At 35.4% G+C, this 19,552-nt stretch overlaps 1 protein-coding gene and 1 long non-coding RNA gene across 7 annotated transcripts; one reads left to right on the top strand and one right to left on the bottom strand.

Annotated features, from left to right (window-relative positions):
* Positions 1-10,940: 10,940 nt before the first annotated feature.
* LOC132641094 (uncharacterized) lies at positions 10,941-18,173 on the top strand. Of its 6 annotated transcripts, none has more exons than XR_009582681.1 (5): positions 10,941-11,291; positions 12,952-13,300; positions 13,519-13,677; positions 13,807-14,213; positions 17,878-18,173. It is a non-coding gene; the product is annotated as an uncharacterized LOC132641094 (long non-coding RNA). The 6 variants fall into 6 exon arrangements; XR_009582680.1 differs by having other exon boundaries at positions 13,782-14,213; XR_009582678.1 differs by having other exon boundaries at positions 10,942-11,291; positions 12,952-13,052; positions 13,181-13,300; positions 13,519-14,213.
* LOC132641093 (polygalacturonase At1g48100) lies at positions 15,183-19,223 on the bottom strand. The gene is made up of 7 exons (XM_060357976.1): positions 18,798-19,223; positions 17,853-17,984; positions 17,222-17,449; positions 17,073-17,117; positions 16,773-16,980; positions 15,947-16,137; positions 15,183-15,826 (listed from the first exon to the last, which is right to left on the bottom strand). The coding sequence occupies exons 1-7, from the start codon at positions 19,134-19,136 to the stop codon at positions 15,434-15,436; spliced, it is 1,536 nt and encodes a 511-aa protein (XP_060213959.1). The 5' UTR covers positions 19,137-19,223; the 3' UTR covers positions 15,183-15,433.
* Between the last annotated feature and the right edge of the window lie 329 nt (positions 19,224-19,552).

Here is a 19,552-nt window from a genome sequence, read left to right as displayed (position 1 = left end):
TACCTCGTTAACAATCTAAGGGACATTATAACTCTTCTTCAAGACATCATTAAGTCCTCATTAATTCGATGCTCGTAATTTCTTGCCCGAGACACAACATATACCTTACTTTCCTTAGCAACTTTCGTCTCCTACCTCAAATGTCTTTGAAATCTCATTTAGAATCATCAAATATTATTTCTTACTCATCAAAACATCGTATTCGTTATGCCCTTCGTCAGTCTATTCACTGTGCATGAACGGAAAGTTTTCCAAGTTGTAACAAATGTACTGAGTATGTAAGGCATAAGATCAACAAGTACATAAGAATCGTGAAAGACATCTGAAACATGAAAGCTGATCTCAATATCTGAATGCATCTCTGACTGAACATCTCGGAATATCTGCATAACTCTGTATAACATGAAAGTACCTCTGAGGGCGTATGATATGCATAGGTCATAATATATCTATTAGTGTTGTGGAACGTACAGCCCAATCCATATATCATGTTAGTGCCGAGGAACGTACGACCCGATCCATATAGCATATAATAGTGCCAAGGAACGTACGACCCGATCCATATATCATATAATAGTGCCGAGGAACGTACGGCCGATCTATATATCATATAATAGTGCCGAGGAACGTACGGCCCGATCCATATATCGTCATTATCATCACTGTGCACCAGCTGATCAGGGGGTAATGCGTATATAACGCCTATCCCTTTCCCCATACCCCATATACATATAATATACGCGTATATAACGCCTTCTGGCCAAGGGTCAATATGCATATGTATAGTGAATGCAATGCATAAGTGTAATGAGTAACTAGAACTCTCGGAGTGACTTAAGGTCATACTTGTTACACCTCGAAAAATTTCCCGTGAACGCACAACAAATAGACTAACGAAGAATACGAGTATATGGTGTTTTAATAAGAAGGGAACGAAGTTTGACGACCCTAAGTAAGATTTCAAAGGTAATTGCAATAAGAGATAGGTTATGCTCCACAACGACTACTTACGGGTCCTAAAAATGTGAAAAGTCGCAGATTTGCACTTTGGCCCAGTCGATCGTAAAATGAAATACAGACCGTAAAGTGGTATCCGGCCCGTAAACTGCCATGTCGTATTCCAACTTACAAAACTTCAACTTTCTGCTAAATGTTCAAATGGTTAAATACGACTTGGAATACAGACTGTAAATTGAAATACGGCCCGTAAACTGCGATCATAAATCACCATGATCCCCAGCATACCTTTCTGGTTTTGTCATGCTTAAATACGACCACGAAATACAGCCCGTAAACTGGAATACGGACCGTAAACAGGGTTTACGACCACTGTGCACTTCAACTACTGTTTATTCCGGATCAGATTTTAAGTCATTAAAAAGAGACCCAAGCTCATTAAATTCATTTCATTTCCATGATACTCCTCTGTAGAAACCTCTAGAATACTCTCCACTCTTCATTTACAAGGAAATCAAAGGAAATCCATGATCAATAACACCAAATCCATGAGACAAAGTGTATGAAACCTAGCTAAAGTTCATCTCTCTCAAGAAAACCCAAGGGAAGTGAAGTAGGGTTTTGATGCTAGAGGAGTAATTCCATTCAAGGCTTGTTCAACCATCATCTAAGGTAAGTTTCATGACTAAACCATTTTGTTTAAGGTATTGGAAGGATAAGATACTTAAATTGTAAAAAGACATAGGAAATGGGTCATTCATGAGGGAATAGTGTCATGGTTGGATGGTAGTTGGGTTGAATTATGAATGTTGGAGTGTTGTGATTATGAATACGTTATAAATGAAATTTAGACCATGAAATAAGTATTATATATGAGGAAATACGATAGTAAGCTATAACCATAAATGTGGAGAAATTGAAGAGAAATGGTAGATTGTGGTCAATGTATATAAATGATGATTTTTGATTGCAATATTGTGAATGTTGTTGTGAGCGTGTGGGAGTTGATATAGCATATGGGAAAAGTAGTATAAACCAAGGAAGTGCTGCCCAATTTTCCCTTGAAATAGTAGCGCGTTCTTATAGTCGAATTAACTAACGTAATGCGAATTCTCTCTTGAAGGTAGAAACGTGATATCGAAGAAGAACAAGCAAGCGATAGCTTAGTTAAACGTCAAAGGTATGTGAGGCTAGTCCTTTCTTTCTAATGGCATGAATCTTCTAGCATGATTTTCTTTCCTCTCCGTGAGTTCCTATATTCCGGATAGCTAAAAGCCCATATCTATGAGTGGCAATATAAGATAAGAGATATGATATGATGATTCTATAATGTTAATGATGTTATTTATTGCTTACACTCACCTTATGTGCTAGTTCCTTCAAGGTGAGGCAGGATGTCAATAATTGCTCTATAATGAAATCGGGGGATCACGACCTTACGTCACCCCAATAAAGTAAAGTTGTTCTTAAGCCTTATGCATGTATTATGATAAGTATGTTACGATAAGCATATTATGATGATCATATAACACCGCGCCTATTTGGCCAGGCAGTCACCGCTAAGGCGGGCAGCTATACGATACACCATGGCCAAATGGCATGGGCAGACACCACTAGTGGGCGGCATGAGATGATACCCCGGACGCGGGAGGCCTGGACGCAGGCTAATGTTATGATTATCACACCGATACTATATGGACGGGCAACTTATATGTTTATGCATACATGACATGATGAGGATTATGAGTAAGCCAGCATGCATTATTTTCTTTATACTTGATAGTCAGATACAGATGTTCCATATCGATGTTTCCTTTATGTCATTGTCTTATTTATTTGTTTATGCCTCTCATACTCAGTACAATGTTCGTACTGACGTCCGTTTTCTTTGGACGTCGTGTTCATGCCCACAGGTAGACAGGGAGGAGAGCTTGACCCAGATTTGTAGTAGCTGTCAGCTGATTGAAAGCACTCCTATGTTCCGGAGGTGCTTGATTATCCTTTTGCGTGTCCAGCCATGTATATGTATTTTTGGGCATGACGGGGTCTTGTCCCGTCCTTATGTTTAGCACTCCAGTAAAGGCTCGTAGATGCGCAGTGTGGGTTAGATGGTCTCACAAGATGCTATTATATGTATATATTATTTTGATAGCCGAGAGGCACATGTATATAAAAGTAATTATGTTTCCATATGAAAGATGATTTTTCCTACGATTTAAATATAAATTGATAAAAGAGCATTAAATGAACATGGTGAGTAATAGAACCAGCGATACTCGGTGGTTAGCCTCGGGTACCCGTCGCAGCCCTAGTTCGGTCGTGACAGTACTACCTCCGATAGACATCTTTTGAGCTAACATCATCAATATATGAAATCTCAGGATCCAAGAATAGAAGGAATAATCATAAAAGGGTATAGGATCATCAAAGACTAAAGTACTCCTAATGCTTCTAAGAGTAGAGTAATATGGAAGCTCGTTCATTCGTTCGTTCGTTCGTTCATATTATAAGGATCATGCCAAAATGAAAGAAAGGATAGACCTAACGTACCTTATTCGGTTTTCAAGCTAGCTATGATGCTATCCCGAGCTTGATATATCTACACACAAGACCAAGTACCAATTATTAGACTAGAACGTACTTATATACCAACCTTAATCTAGTTTACAACTTTACGCAATTCGGGCAGCATCTCCTTTGTAAACTTAATGATCCTTCAATTCAAATTCAACCCAACCATCAACAACAACATGAAGAATAACAATATCAATTCCTACATATCAAAATATAATCAATTCTACTCCAAATTCTCTCCCAAAACATCCCCTTGTCTCAACTTGACCCTTATTCAACTTACTACTTTCATAACTATGTTTCCTTACTTAAAACCACTAAAATTCTTGATACTTAACTCAAATACAAAGGTAGGAATCATAAACATACCTTGAGGGGACTAGAATACCAAGAACCAACTTCAACTCCAACTTCCAAGCTTCACAACTTCAATGAAACCCTAAAAATAACCTTCTTATTTACTAGCTCGGGTTTTACGGGGCTCGGATCTTGCTAGAGCTCCTCCAATATGATGGAAAATGTAGAGGGGACATATATTTGGGTTTTCTATGGTTTGAGAGTGAAAATAATGAGAATAAAACGTGAGGGCCAAATATATATTGATGGAACTAGAAAGTTCCGGCGATGCGGATCGACGGACGGGTCGACGGCGCGTCGACGTGCTCCGTCGACCTGCCACCAGAAATTTCAGAGGCGGTGGCGATACCGATGGTCCACAGTGACGGCTCATCGACGTGTCGACGTCCGTTAATGTGGACTGGTTCTACAAGTTTTTCCTGAGTTAATCCAACTCGCGTCGATTCGATTCTTTCAACTTCTGATCTTATCGCATAGCTAAGAACATATACTTATACTTTGCTACATGCGAGGTAAAGCACTTAATATCTCAAAAACTTGGGTACGAATCTCCATACTAAGGGTATAAACCACCCATAAGCCAAGGACTTTGTTATGACGAAAACGACAGGTGTAACATTAAAAGTGTAACCCTAGTCGCCTGAAATCGCCTCTCATCAGAGGTGAGGGGAAGGGTCGGGGAGAAAATGAAAAATTGGGGGGGGGGGGGGTTAGAAGTTATTTTAATAAACTTGTCCCCCCCCCCCCTTTTTTTAATAAATCCCCCCTCTTATTTTGAAAAAATGCTAAATGAACCCCTCTTTAAAATATTATACCCATTTTTTTAAAATAAAATACATAATCTTAAAAAAAACCGTATTCGTCCAAAACTCCTTCGCAAAAATAACTTTGAAAAAAACATGATTTATAATACATAGTTTTAAAATACGAGCTTTAATACGAGCCCAATTGTTACACCTCGAAAAATTCCCCATTTACGTACAGTGAATAGACTAACGAAGAATACGAGTATTCGATATTTTAATAAGAAAGGAATGACATTTGATGACCCTAATTACGATTTCAAAGGCAATTGAGATAAGAGGAGAAAGTTTGCCGAGAGAAGGCAAGGCATACGATGTGTATCGGAAGGAAATTACAAGTAACGAGTTAATGATAACTAAATGGTGCTTTGGAGAAGAGTTATAACGTCCCTTAGATTGTTAACGAGGTGATAAACAAGTGCTAAGAAGGTTCCCTATGGATTGGAGATCAAACGAAGTGACAAGAAAAAGATCAATGAAAGATGAGTTATACGGTCGATTATACGGACCGTATAATGTTATACGGCCCGTATAATGGACCGTAGGATTGTCACATAATGAAGTTGTTGAGGGGTTGATTTCACGGTCACTTATACGGACCGTATAAAATTATACGACCCGTATAATGTGCCGTCAAATTGACACAGAATGGGATGGTCACTGGAGCAGTTTTACGGTCACTTATACAGACCGTATAAGTGTCCGTATAATGATGTCGGGACAGATTTTAAGTTTTAAATAAGAGACCCAAGTTCATTTATTTCATTTTCATTTTTCACTCTCCACAACTCAAGACTTCTCTAGAAACTTCCACACATTTCATATACAAGAACTCATGAGAAATTGATGATCAACTTCACCAAATCAACAAAACTAAGTGTGGGAAACACATTAAAGTTCATGTAAGCCAAGGAATTCCATGGAAGGTGTAACTAGGGTTTTGCTCAAGTGAAGAATTTCCACCCAAAGCTTATTACTACACCATCTAAGGTAAGATTCATGGTATTTACATGTTATTTAAAGTACTTGAAAGTTGAAACACATGGATTGTAGAAGACATAGGAAATGGGTCATAAATGAGTGAATAATGTCATGGTTGAGTAGTAATTTGGGGTGAGTTATGAATATTGGTATGTTGTGATTGTAAGTATGTTATGAATGACATTTATAACATGGAATAAGTATTATGCATGAGAAAATGCAATAATGAACTATGACCATGATTATGGAGAAATTGGAGTGAAATGGTGAAATGTGGATAATGTTGATGGATGATGATTGTTGTCTATTATATTGTGAATGTTGTTATGAATGTTTGGGAGTTGATATAGAATATGGGAAAAGTTGTATAAACAAAGGAAATGATGCCCACTTTCCCTTAGCTTTAGTACGTACGTTTAAGTAATCGATTAGCTAATATTCATGCGACTTCTCTTGAAGGTAGAAACGTGGACATTGAAGGAGAGCAAGCAAGCGATAGATTAAGAAAACTACATACGCACATGAATAAGAAAGGAAATACAATGCGAGCATGATAATGATGATGATGAACATAAGCATGAGGAATCCTAGTGTAATATAAGATATTCATGAAGCTAATAATTCCAAGTACGGTTCATCGATGTTTCTCCTTGTATACACTCACCTTATACCCTATTTCTTTCAAGGTGAGGCAGAATGCTTATAAGTGCTCCATAATGGGATCGGGGGTTCACGACCTTATGTCACCCCGACATAGCCATAGTTTCCTTCAAGTCCTAATGTATGTCATTAATGATAAATGTATAATGATGCTAAGTCATGATATGTCTATGAAATGATCAATAATGTAAGTTTATAGCATACCTATGCTATGTATGAAAATGCTGAATTACGATGGTTATATGACGATGTGATTCCACCGTGCCTAGAGGGTTGGACATGTCACCGCTAATGCGGGCTGCTTATGATTCCACCGTGCCTAGAGGGCCGGACATGACACCACTAGTGGGCGGCATATGATGGTTACCCAGACGCGGGTTAACGATGAGGATTATGATGTGATGATATATGCGTTGTGATGACATATGTATTATAAATATATAAATATACGATATATGTACGAAATGCATTCACTTATGACACTTATGCAGGTTATACCTTCCTCTTATGGTCCATGATTCTTCTATTACGTTTATTTCGTTCTTGTTTTACATAATCAGTACAATGTTCGTACTGACGTCCGTTTCTTTGGACGTTGTGTTCATGCCCACAGGTAGATAGGGAGGTGAGCTTGATCCAGACTAGTAGGAGCCGTCAGCTGACTAGAGAGCACTCCATTGTTCCGGAGGTGCTACTTGGTTTATTCTTTTGTGTGTGTGTGTATATATATATATATATATATATATATATATATATATATATGTATTTTGGGCACGACGAGGTCTTGTCCCGTCTATATGTTTAGTAGTCTAGTAGAGGCTCGTAGATACGCATGTGTGGGTAGTATGGTCTCACGATGCTATGATTGTATATATATATATATATATATTTTGATAGCCGAAGGGCTTATGTATATAAAATCAATTATGTTTTCAAATGGAAAACTGTTGTCTTATGATTATGAGTATATGAATGGTAAAGAATGTGTATAATAACTATGACGAGTAAGGAAATGAGTGGTGCTCGGTGGTTAGACCCGGGTACCCGTCGCGGCCCCTAGTCGGGTCGTGACACCAATATTGACATAGTTCCGAGCAATATTTAAAAATATGAAAATGCGGTCAAAATGCACCATAATTCATACGTCGTCTTAATTAACAATTTTCTTGAGTTTAGATGGAGCGGGATACATATCTTCTTTTTAAATCAAATTTGTGAAAGTAAATAACTAGTAATTTTCTTGTAATTGTCAATTTTTTATGAAATAATAATTAAATGTCAATTTTTGCAATTTTCTCGGGATTTTTTAAAATTTTGATTTTTAAGGATGCACCCTTACTCCATCTTGGACTTGGGAATTTTGAAAATTAAAATACGCGACTTATGAGGTGAAAATTAGGTGTCAACAGTGGGTGGATGACCCCGTAACTCCAAGTATATTGGGAGAAAATCTCAGTGAAATTAGACCCAAATTTCAGTAAACTTATGAACGTAAATTGTGATAACTTTTGCCAACTTTTGTTTTACGACTCGCTTGACTTCAAAACTTAACATGTGATGATTATATGATTCAAATACCTCATAAGATGACCTTATTAGCATGTTAAGCACTCCTAGTCTTACCCCAAAAGTACAGTTTATAACATTCCCAACTTGCCGACTTTCAACGAAACTCATTTTCTTCGATTCGTTTAACTTTTAAACCGTCCAACATTACAAGGTTTTAAACACTTATGAAATTGAGAATGGTATTACTACCCAAGCTTACGTCGACTCACTTATGACGCACTTCAACATACGAAAGTATGGGATGTAACACTATCTGTGAATAAAGGTTTGTGGTTTGTTGTACTCAGGTCCAAGCCAACAGAAGTATTTGCACCCTCTTGATCCTACAACAAACCACAAACCTTCGTCAACCGGTGGAACACGCAAGAAACCTAAAATTTCAAGCTATTCTTTAGTCATATTATTCTTATCTTTCCTACTTAACATACAGCTTAAGATGCCCTAACCAAAAGAGGAAGAAGAGGTAGAAAGAGGAAAAAGAACACAGAGAAAGAGTCCTAGACACGGGAGAAATTAGGAGGGAATGAGGGTAACTAAAAGATTTTGGTCAATATATTTTTAGTGGGTCGGGTCAAATGGGCGGGTCAATAAAATAGTTAAAATGATACTTGTTTATTTCTTACAATTTTGGCTTTAAAAAAAATAAGCAAAATGTAATTAAAAAATTACTTAAATATGTTGAGTGACTTTCTAGGTGAAACACCAATAGTTGAGTGACTTTCTGGTTAGAAAGCAAAGTTGAGTCACATTCTGAGTGAAATACGCATAGTTGAGTGACTTTCTGGTTAGAAAACAAAATTGACTTTCTAAGTAAAATACCCATAGTTGAGTGACCATCTAAGATATTACTTTTCATATTAAGTAATGTCAATTATTTTGAGACGGGGACGTGATTAATTGATCAACCAATTTGAGATCGAGACGTCATTTATTGATTGGTTGATTAATTGTGCATGGCTTTTTATGATTAGTGAATAAATAGGAATCTTGCAAAATGACTTTATTCAAAGAGAAATGCTTAAATTACAAATATATAGTGGGTGATTAAATTATGGCAAGTCAAAAGTGTTTTTTTTTTAATTTATAAAAAAATTGTTTATTTTAGAGAATCGAAGTGTTTGACCAATTGTGTCAGGAAAAGTTTCTAAATAGTAGCAATATCTATTTTAAAAAACTGAAAATATATATATATATATATATATATATATATATATATATATATATATATATATATATATATATTTTGTAAACACTTTTAGAATCACTGTCAAACACAAATTGGTATTCTTTTTAAAAAATACTTGAGTCGAAAAACACTTTTGAATAAGCATATTTTGTCGATTAAAGATCTAAATTCAAGATAAATTCATGAGGATGTGGTATATTTTTAGCATCTACTCCGGCGTTTAGAAATTTATTAATCGGTAAAACCAAATAGGCAAATGGTCTCTTTTGTATACCCTTCAACAATCGAGAATCAAAATTTGTGCTCCTCTTCCTTAATTCTCATCCTCCTTCTTCTTTTCTTCTTCAATTCATATGTGAGATGGAAAATTGAAGACTTGTGGCTTATTTATGGTTGGATCGGGTTGATTTGGTTAAAGCGACTTGAAAAATATCATCATTGAATTTTGTTGATTTTAATAGTTAAATTGACAAAGTAGGTTTATTATTTTGAAGGTTCGAATTGATGCAAATTTTTATGATTTGTATTATAATTATGATATCCAATTTAGAGTTGATTGGACCAGATTTGATTAATTTTGAAGCAAAAGCGTGTTAGTGAAATTTCGTAGAAGCAATCCGCTGGAATCATGAACAAGTTGTTTCAAAGCTACGACAATTTGTACTAAAATCCTAGTAATTTGCCAAAACTTATAGCATGCCTATTCATTAGAAATTCCTAGTAATCCGCTATAATTTGTAAATAATTTCTCACAAGTTATAATATAATGTATTAAATCCTAGGAATTTGTCAGGACTTGTGCAAGCCATTCATAAGAAACTAGCCACTTTTTGGACTTGTAACAAAACGTAGCTACTATTTGGAATGTGGTTGTAAGATGGTCATTGAATGAATTATTGGACAAAATATTCACAACTAAAGCGGGAGAGACCCACTTCTCCTTTACAGTACTTGTAGGAGTCTGAACTCAAAGACTTTGTCCTAGAGAACTCAAGAATATCGTCATGAAGTTTAAATTTTGCAACGCAAAAGTCCTAGACGGTGTCTTGATTGTTTGTTAAGTTTGTAATAGGAGTTAAATAATGTTTTTTCAATTACTATGAGTGAATTAATATTATTGAATTATCTAATCATCAGTGAAATAATCCTCCACTCATGATACCTTGTGATTAAAATATATAATTTTCTTGAGTGAAATAGGTACCATGATCAATAATGTTAAATTACTTCACATATGGTATTTCTATAACATATAGTATAAATTTGAACTTTAGGATAATGTGTCAAATTAGGCATTAAGCCTGACTCATATCTCAAAAGCTAACTCAAAGGAAGGAGAATTGTTCAAGCCTTATAAGGAGCTCAGGATTCTTGTTCATCACCTATGTGGTGTATTCTCTTCACCCCCTCAGATCTGGACATTCTTTATATCCGGGGTCCACTGTCCTGTCTGGAGAGTACACATTCATGGACCGGGGGCATTTTTCACCCCCAATCGATCAGGGGCCAGTTAATTGGTCCAAGGACATTCTACCCCCTCTTTTTCCGAGACCCACATCGGATCGAGCCTAAGCTGATCTCATGTCAAATTAGGCATTGTGCATAACTCATACCCAAAAGCTAGCTCAAAGGGAGGAATATTGCCCAAGCCTTATACGAGGATTTTCGTCTGTCACCAATGTGGTATATTCTCTTCGTGATGTATTAGAATTTTAACTGTATAAGTTCGAACATAATGACTGTGTCCTCCATATTCATTTTTATAAGATCAAATATTTTTCATAGCAAGACTTATTTAAATTTCAAAGTTTCTTAGTGAAACTCTAAGACAACGTTCTTAAATTACAAAAAAAAAAAATGAAAATAGATGAAGAAGGGTTTTCGCTTTTTAAATTGGAGGGTAAATATAATTTTTGCGGTTAAATCGCTAAACTTTAATGAGAAACCTCCCCAAATCCACTTAACAAAATATGATAGTGTGTATTTAAATTCTACCGCAGGCCTTTGAACTTGAATTTCTGGCGCATAAGCTGTTTTTGCACAATTCTCTTACACTGGTTCAAAAGTTGAAATAGCAGTACCCCAAATCATTCTATTTTGGTTGTAAATTTACTACATGAAAATTGGAAACTGTGACTACGGGATCTCTGTCTAGGTAAAGCCAACGAAATATTGTGGGAAAATTGACTCCATAGCACTATGGGGTAACTTTCTTTATCTCTTTCCTTGATTCCTATTGTCATTTTATTACTGCCCCTACATCAGCAGGAGGGATAAAAATTTATTAATGTTTGCACCAACTCAATAAATTACTTGATCTACAGATTTATTTTGGAATCATGTAATATCTACCATAAAAGTTAAGAGTCTACTTTAATGGGCTTATAACTGCTTACAAACAAGTGCTTACGAATACTTTTTTTTATCTTCTCCAGATACTATAAAGATATTTAAAAGTTATTTTGGCTTAAAAACATTTAACATAAGTCAATCCAAACAGGCTCTTACTCCCTCCATCTCAAAATACTTGTCGTCCTTACTCAAAATACTTGTCATTTCATTTAATCAAAGACAAAATTAAGTAGTTTTTGTTTTTCCATTTTATCCTTGTATTAATTGCTGATGCAGTGAGTTCACGTACCAAAAAGAATTAGTTGTCTTGTACTTCTAAACATTTATCCAGTAAAGATTACATGGTGAAATATTTTAAGAGACTAAACACTCCCTTATTAATGTTTTCTTAAAGGGTTTAAATAAAAAACAGACAAGTATTTTGAGATGGAGGGAGTAAAAAAGAAAATGTGTTTATATTAAAAAAGAAAATGTGTTTATATTAAACCTGCATCCATTATCCCAAAAGAGCAGTAGTGTTTTGCACTAACAATCCAAACCTTTTATGTCTAAGTTTTGGTACTTAGGTACCCGCTTCGACAGGATTAATCGAGGTGTGTGCAAGGTAACGCGATTACCACCGTTATGTAAAAGAAGGAATTAGTGGCTTTTGATTTGGAAAAGAAGTTAAAAAGCAAGATTCAGTTTTTATCTGGGACAGTGATCATATTCCTTTCTTATTGAGCAATAGCTTAAGAGCAAACTTAATGCGTGCATTCTCTAATCTTTATTAAGAAAAACATACGATTATAAAAGTTGATTAATGTACTTCATTGTTCATGGTTGACTAATACATTTAAAATAATAGATAGTGGAAACTCAAAAGAGCAAGAGCATAATTGAAAAAAAAAAAGAAAAGAAAAGCAAAAAAAGAAAAGAAAAGCAAATCATGTAGCAGAGTTGGGAAACTCTGCACTTACTTTCATGCCTATCCCTTTTTTTTTTTTTTTTGCTTTTCTTTTATCTTTTGATTTTCACATTTGCTATGTGAACAACAATCTATAGAGCATGTTTGAAGAGTGTTTAGTTGGTTTAATACTTCTCCCACAACTTCTAGTTGCACATGAAGCAATAATTTGGAAAATAAGACCTGAGATTTATTGTCCACGATCAAATTAGGCCCTTTGTTTAATGATTTTACAAATGATAATATTGACAACTAAACCAATCAGAAGTCCAAATAGAACTAGCAAATAAGGGTTGCTCAGTGCACAAAGCATCCCGTGTTCCAAATAGACCTGAATGCGAGAATTACGCAGTCTAAAGTGTGATGGGAAGCTTGTTGTTCATCTAGCCACATTTTTTCTCACGTCTTCCTTTTTGCTAATTATTACTTTCGTAAGTACTAAAACCCTTGATTTAAATTCTAAAGCGGAAAAAAGGTTCAAATTGTGACATGTATTGAGTGTGCCACAATTTCTAGTTTTTACTCAATTTGAGTAACAATCTAATGTTTGAATTGGTTATGGACAGATGTAATGGCTAGGAGACAAGACTTATGGCAGAATGACAAATAAAATCATTGAAAATAATCCTTACTTCAAGTGATCATGCATATGGCGGATGGAGGGAGAGTATGTATAACGTATTTGTTGACCAATTATCTGTGCTGTGAATTTTTGTGAATCTGAAAAATTGTCAAGAATATTTCGTAGCAGCTAATCATAAACTTTTACCATCTATTTGTGGATGTGTGCTATAGTTTCTCAGTTAAGTTGAAGGGAAGATAACCTTGCCGGAGAATTGCAGAGGACAGTTTATGTGGTTTACTTGCTAGTTCAGCAATGAATACTGTGAAAATCAAGTAAAAGGACGGGAAATGGTTTGTTGACTGATTATAAAGGAACTTGTATTGTAAAATGATGTTGTTAATAGCATCGATGATATTTTTTATCGTCTCCAAAATATGGATTTTTGTAGACAGAAGTTGTAATTCTAAGAAACTCTTTGAACTAAGTACTATTCTATCCTTGCATTTCTCAGTAGTTTCTTTTTGTTATATGCATTTGATAAAACTGTTCTCTCCTTCTTTCCTTCCAGGTTGCACAAAGGTTTTTTTCCGTTGATGCGCAAAGGTTGAATAACTTGGAATCTGTCTCCCACTTCACTGAAAAATAGAAGAAAGAAAAACTACAGTACAAGTTTTAACAGCTTAGACCACGGGTAGAGCTGAAAATTCCAAATGCTAATTGTGTCAAGGTGCACATGACAAACATTTAGATTTTTGTTGCAAAATCTATTTGTTGTCTCCGTTTGTTTTTGAAGTACTCTTTTTCGTTTGAACTCGATAATTCCATTCAAAGTGTCAGTTGCTGACGGCTATTTCAGGAACTGTCGTTGTGGTCCATAGATTACACGATTTTCGTACTCATTAGAAACAGATAAGTTCCATCCCGTTCGTTGACAAAAATAGGAAAGCTGGATCTTTTTAATTTTTATGAAAATAAAGCAAAGTCATCTATCACCCTTTTCAAGTGACAAAAGGGTAATCATACAAAGATTTATTCTGTCTTGCAGAGACTAGGCAGATGGAATAGTCCATATGTTTTCTATCGAAGGAGTTTCACTTAAATAAGAAGATGGATCACAGTCAAGGAATGAACATATAAATGACAGGGGATCTTGGAAAGCATTAATGAGAGATCAACTGATCTAAGGATCTGAGCTTCCATGGTTAACGTCAGCAGCTGCTCAAGACTTCATAATTTGCAAGCTTTCATGTTCTACTTAAATAGGTAAACAGAGTTTACTCAATATTTAATTACCTTAAGAAGGTGATTATTTCACTCTATTTGGAGTCTGCTCCAATAATCATGTGCAAGGTGATGCACTTTATTTGATTTGAGTTTGTTAGTTTACTACCTTAATCTATGATACCTGTGTGCTTTTTTAAAGTGACTTGAGGGAGTTGAGATTTTAGTTAACTGCAGATTTTGTCCAGTTGCTAGGTCCCTGGCTTATGAATTCATAAAGCTTATTATAGGGATCAACCACTGGCTTTTTAATGAAGGCATATGCATCGAGATTTGTGCGTATGGGAACATGACCACCTCTAGCTGTTGAAAAGAGTCTGCTGTTTTATCTGCTAATGTCTGTGGTATGTTAAAATTCTTGAAAACATAGCGGAGTCTTAGATGCTGGGGTCCATCAAACACTAACTTTCTTCGCTAAGTGTCTTATAAAAACATTTGTTGATACCAAGTAATATCCTCGCTTTTTCTGGCTTCACAACTTAAACTTCTAAAAGAAGAAAAAAACTATTCCGGAGTGCACATCAATTACCTCTTTTCCCGGTCTCTCTTAGGTATCAGTCTATTTAAATTTTAAGAGCTTGAGCCCTGAAGAAAGTCGTTTGGATGTGGTCTTTACCATAATTTAGGGGGAATATTTGCTTGATGAGAAGCGATTCACGTATGTTGGCAAATGAAGATTTGGTTGTTGCAAAGGTTGTGAAAAGCTGTCCTTGGTTGGAGTTTACTTTCATCGAATATTTTTATTTTCTATTTATGCTGGTTTCAAAAACTTCTGCCATCCCTTAAAGTATTCTTTCTAAAAAATATCCAATGGTTATAATTCTCTTCATGGCTGCAAAGTATCCTAAATTCTTTTCATTTGGTTACGTAACAGATAGAATATACTGAGTAGCAATTTCAGTCAGTATTGGTATGTTAGTAATGGTTTTGGTGTCAATCTGGCAGAACAAGTTGACAGTTTAATCCAGATGGAAGTGCCTTCTCTCATACCTTACTATAGAAATCCTTGCTATTAAAAATAATTCAATACCACATACAGTAATCCTACTAAAGGAAAAAAGAAGAAGAAGAAATTCTATACTCTTATGCATTAAGAATATGCAATCATTCTATATATGGTGTAATAGGGGTCTGCAAAAGTATGCCGACCTCACTAATAACGACACCAAAAATATATAAACATAGGTAATAGTCTTACTATACTAGCATTGATCATGATCTGCCTGAATTTTGTTGCTCGCTGGTTTGCCGATTTGTAAACACTGAATTGGAGGTTGAGTAGGAGTATATAACTCTCCGAACGTCTGCCAACAGTATGGATCATACATGTGGTAACGCTCTTGTATTGGCTTTAGTTGGATATTCGTGAGGGTCACTTCTTGACATGGCATACTGTCACTGCATGCTAGATGCACTGGTTTTACTGTATATGTTCCTTTAATACCTTCATAGTTGATCCCTGATAAAGCCACTGCAGCTGTCTGGTTCTTGCAATTTCTCTTGTCACAATAGAACTGATCAATTACAATTGGTAGCTGCACTTCGTTCATTTGAATGTTTGAGAAAAACACTCCTTGTACTGACCCTGACCCACCCTGCAATAGTAGAATCTAACGTTAATGATCGTTGTAGATACATTTGAACTCAAATCTGGTTAGTAAAAGTTTTGCAGTCCAATAGTAAAAATGTCTTTAAGTCACTATGAAAAAGCATACCTGCCATGTCTTAATCCTGACACCATTCATTGTGTTCTTCATAACAACATCTTTGACTGTAATATTTGAAACACAAGCCTTTGTGTTGTCTTTCCCTAGTCCTCCAATGCTGATTCCATGTCCTGGTCCACAATTTACGTTGTGTACGTACACATTGGTGCATCCAGTTTGTATGGAGACACAGTCATCTCCTGTACAAATAAAATAAAATAAAATCGATGAGTATTTTTAGCATGTACTAACATTTTTAATTGAAGGACAAATATGTGCTTGGCTCTTTTGATGTTCAAATTGTTTATGCTATCGTAAAGTTGTCATCTAGGTTTCCATCTTATTTTGAGCAGTTTCGATATCTGCAGATAATGCAATAGGACTGAAATAAATGACAAAGATTCAATTGAACTGAAATAATTGACAAAGGACAAATTTCCTCTGTGTGGGGCTAAAAGTCTCTCTATAGGGAAATTACTTTTTTACTATATGGACAAGATCAGTTTTTGCAAGTAGGGTCTTATAGCTTGTGGCGCACAAAGTATATATAATAGATAGGCGGTTGCTATGTCTCGAAGTGTTAGTGGTCAAAAATTCAAGAATGTGGTCCTTATGGAATTATCAAAGCGGACAATATTCTGCCATGTTCTCCAGTTTATTAGTTATGTTTGTTGTAAAAATTTAGTGTTAAGGGAAACTTTTTCTGTCAATCACTACACATAGTGGAGACTGAGCTCTCAATTTTGGAAGAAATAATTGCCTCATCTCTTAAGCTTTTTGACTGATTTCTAGTATTTACTTGAACTGGCTGAATTAAGAACTAAATTATTCTCACCACAAGCAATGTTGGAACTGCGGATTAGCGCGTCTTTGGAGTTCTGTAAATGGATTCCATCTGTATTAGGACTATCTCCGGGAGACGTGGCAGTGAAATTGTATACCGATACCCCTATGCAATTGTCAAACTTGAGATGGCATTGTTGACTATTCTGAATTCTGATGCCTGTTACAGTAACATTGAAACTCCCATAGAATCGAAGAGCCTGCATTTCAATGATTCGTTTAGATCGAAATGAACACTTAATGGCCAAAATATGCAGCTTGAAAAGATAAGGTGTTTGAAGTTGTCACTTACTGTTGGCTTAATGCTTGGCATTTTTCCACTAAGTGAGCGATTCAGCTGCCACGCAAAATTTTGGAAAAAGAGTATTAGAAAGGAACAGAAATCGAAACATGATATATATCCATAATTGTGAATTCCAAAAATTGAGGACAGATAATTACAGGAGTTGGAGGATGTCTCAATAATGTCTTGTTTAGTGGGATGATTAGTTTTAATTCATCATCTAGAGGATCAGAATATGGGGTATCTTGCCACCAAACTGAACCCCTCCCATCAATCACCCCACTTCCTTTAACTGTAATCCCTACCAATTTGGTAAAGTCAAGCCATTGAAAAAGACCTGAACCCCAAGATTTGGCATCAACTGGTGCAATTAATGTCCCATCAAGCTGCAAAACAGAGCATATTCATCAAAAATGGTCCCTAATCTGCAATTTGAAGACTGACACATATAATGGGTTCTTGAATGTTGCCTTACGTATTAGAATTAGTATCAAAATTGTGATTCAGAATCGTGTAATTGTCGAGAGGTATTTTGTATTTGCATAGCCAAAGAGGACAGAGTTATAGACCTTTTAATATAGCCAGCAGTTTTAGACTCTATTATATGGACTTGTTCACAGATATTTATGCAATTATGAGCATTTTTTTAATAATTTGTAGTGTACTTGAAATAACTCGTATGAAGTATGCATACTCGTATCAAACCCCTTCGACACAAATATGTCAATGATTAAAGATCTAAGTAACATAGTTTTTACATATATGCAGATAATCTGTATCATTACTGACCTGAAAAACAATGTTGTGCTGACAGTATGGACCTGAGAATGACATTGGTCCGACAAGGAATACATATTGAGATGGGACGATCATCGTTGAAGCTTCCACTTTACAAGCTGCTGCCCATGCATCTTGAAATGCCTGTTTTTGAATCACAAGAATTAAAGATTTCATGGTTAGTAAAGTAAATATATGCATTTCACCTTCTATTTTATTTTTGAAATCAGGTTATTAATATGTACTATCAGATATTCATAACATATTCAGTTGTAAGTTAGTGTGAACTACCCTAACGAGAATCATTTTAGTGGGAGCCACCTCATTTTTCTCTATGACTCTGCTTGCAGTTCTGTCTTATCTTATTTGTATTTTTTTTTTCCTATTATATATTTCTGTATCCCCAAAGTTAGTTCATTAATAATACAGAAATCGAATTATCACAGTGACCTAACTTTTTGTCCTGTAAACATGAAATTATTTATGTGAATTCCCAGAAACTCTTTTCATCCACTTTATTTACATTGTCTAATTGGTAACCCGTGAGACCCTCTTACTGAACAAACTTTTTCTTTCTTGAACATGATGAAGGACCATTCATAAGTGACAATTTGCAGGTTCTATGAGCTGACATTTTGGCAATTGAGCTCCAATTGGAATATCAAAAGTTTAGCCTATAGTTTGGTAAATTGGAGTATGGCAAATAGCAACTTGTCCTGCATTCTCGTGTTTCTTAAATCTATAAAGAATTGAAAGAGTAGAAAACAAATTATTATTGACTGAAACTGACAATTGGCTAATTCTGAGTGAATTTCACGTAATGTCACTGAATTTTAAAGTTACACTATGCTTGAAGCAGTTACTCAGTCTAATAATGAATAAAGTTCAGTGATGATACGTGAAAGTTAGCCTGTAACTTGCTAACTAGTGTCATGGTAGATCAAAATTTGAGTTTACCTTAGTGTCATCGGTCTTGCCATCTCCTTTGGCACCGAAATTTCTTACATCAAAGATGTTGGTCGAAGGTACATTGTCGTAACCTTTGCTTGGGGGGTTTTTCGGTGTACTTGGTGGTGGAGACGAGTATTTTGGTTTCGGCTTGCTCCCACTTTTGTGGTGGTGATTGTTACCATGAGACTTTCCTTTCTTCTTGTACAAAGAAGCAGAGGAAGTTCTTGTTTGTTGTCTCCAATGCTTGCCTCTTCTTGCATTACAAATCTCTACATTTGACGACGACCATACGAGAAATGCAACTATGAATACAAATGTGAAGCTTCTAAAACTTAATCCTCCCATTTTTTTTAATGGTAGAAAGAGAGAAACAATGGAGGAGAGTAAGGAGTTGGTAACTGCTCTGTCTTTTTTACTTATCCAACAGAGGAGCTTCTGGTGGTTTATATAGGAAGGAATATGCTAAGTGTTAAATAAAAACTGTACATGCATAAGCAATATAGTTTTTGTTTTAATAATAATATGTTAGCTAGGCATTTATGTCCTTCATTCTTGGTCCCCCTATCTCCTTTTTTCTTTTATTAATTAACTTCCCTTTCTTGATGTGATTTTGTTTGGCTGCAATTTTTTTATTACCCAATCTTATATGAGTAAAAAAAAATGAAAACAGTTGGTTTCAATTTCCATGCAAAATAATGTGTTAGATTCTTGCAAATAAGGGAAATTTAATTTACATAAACACTGATTGCAAAAATTAAATT

Source organism: Lycium barbarum, chromosome 5 (genome assembly GCF_019175385.1).
Source record: "Lycium barbarum isolate Lr01 chromosome 5, ASM1917538v2, whole genome shotgun sequence".
Lineage (NCBI taxonomy): Eukaryota > Viridiplantae > Streptophyta > Magnoliopsida > Solanales > Solanaceae > Lycium > Lycium barbarum.
This window is presented reverse-complemented; position numbering and strand designations above follow the sequence as displayed.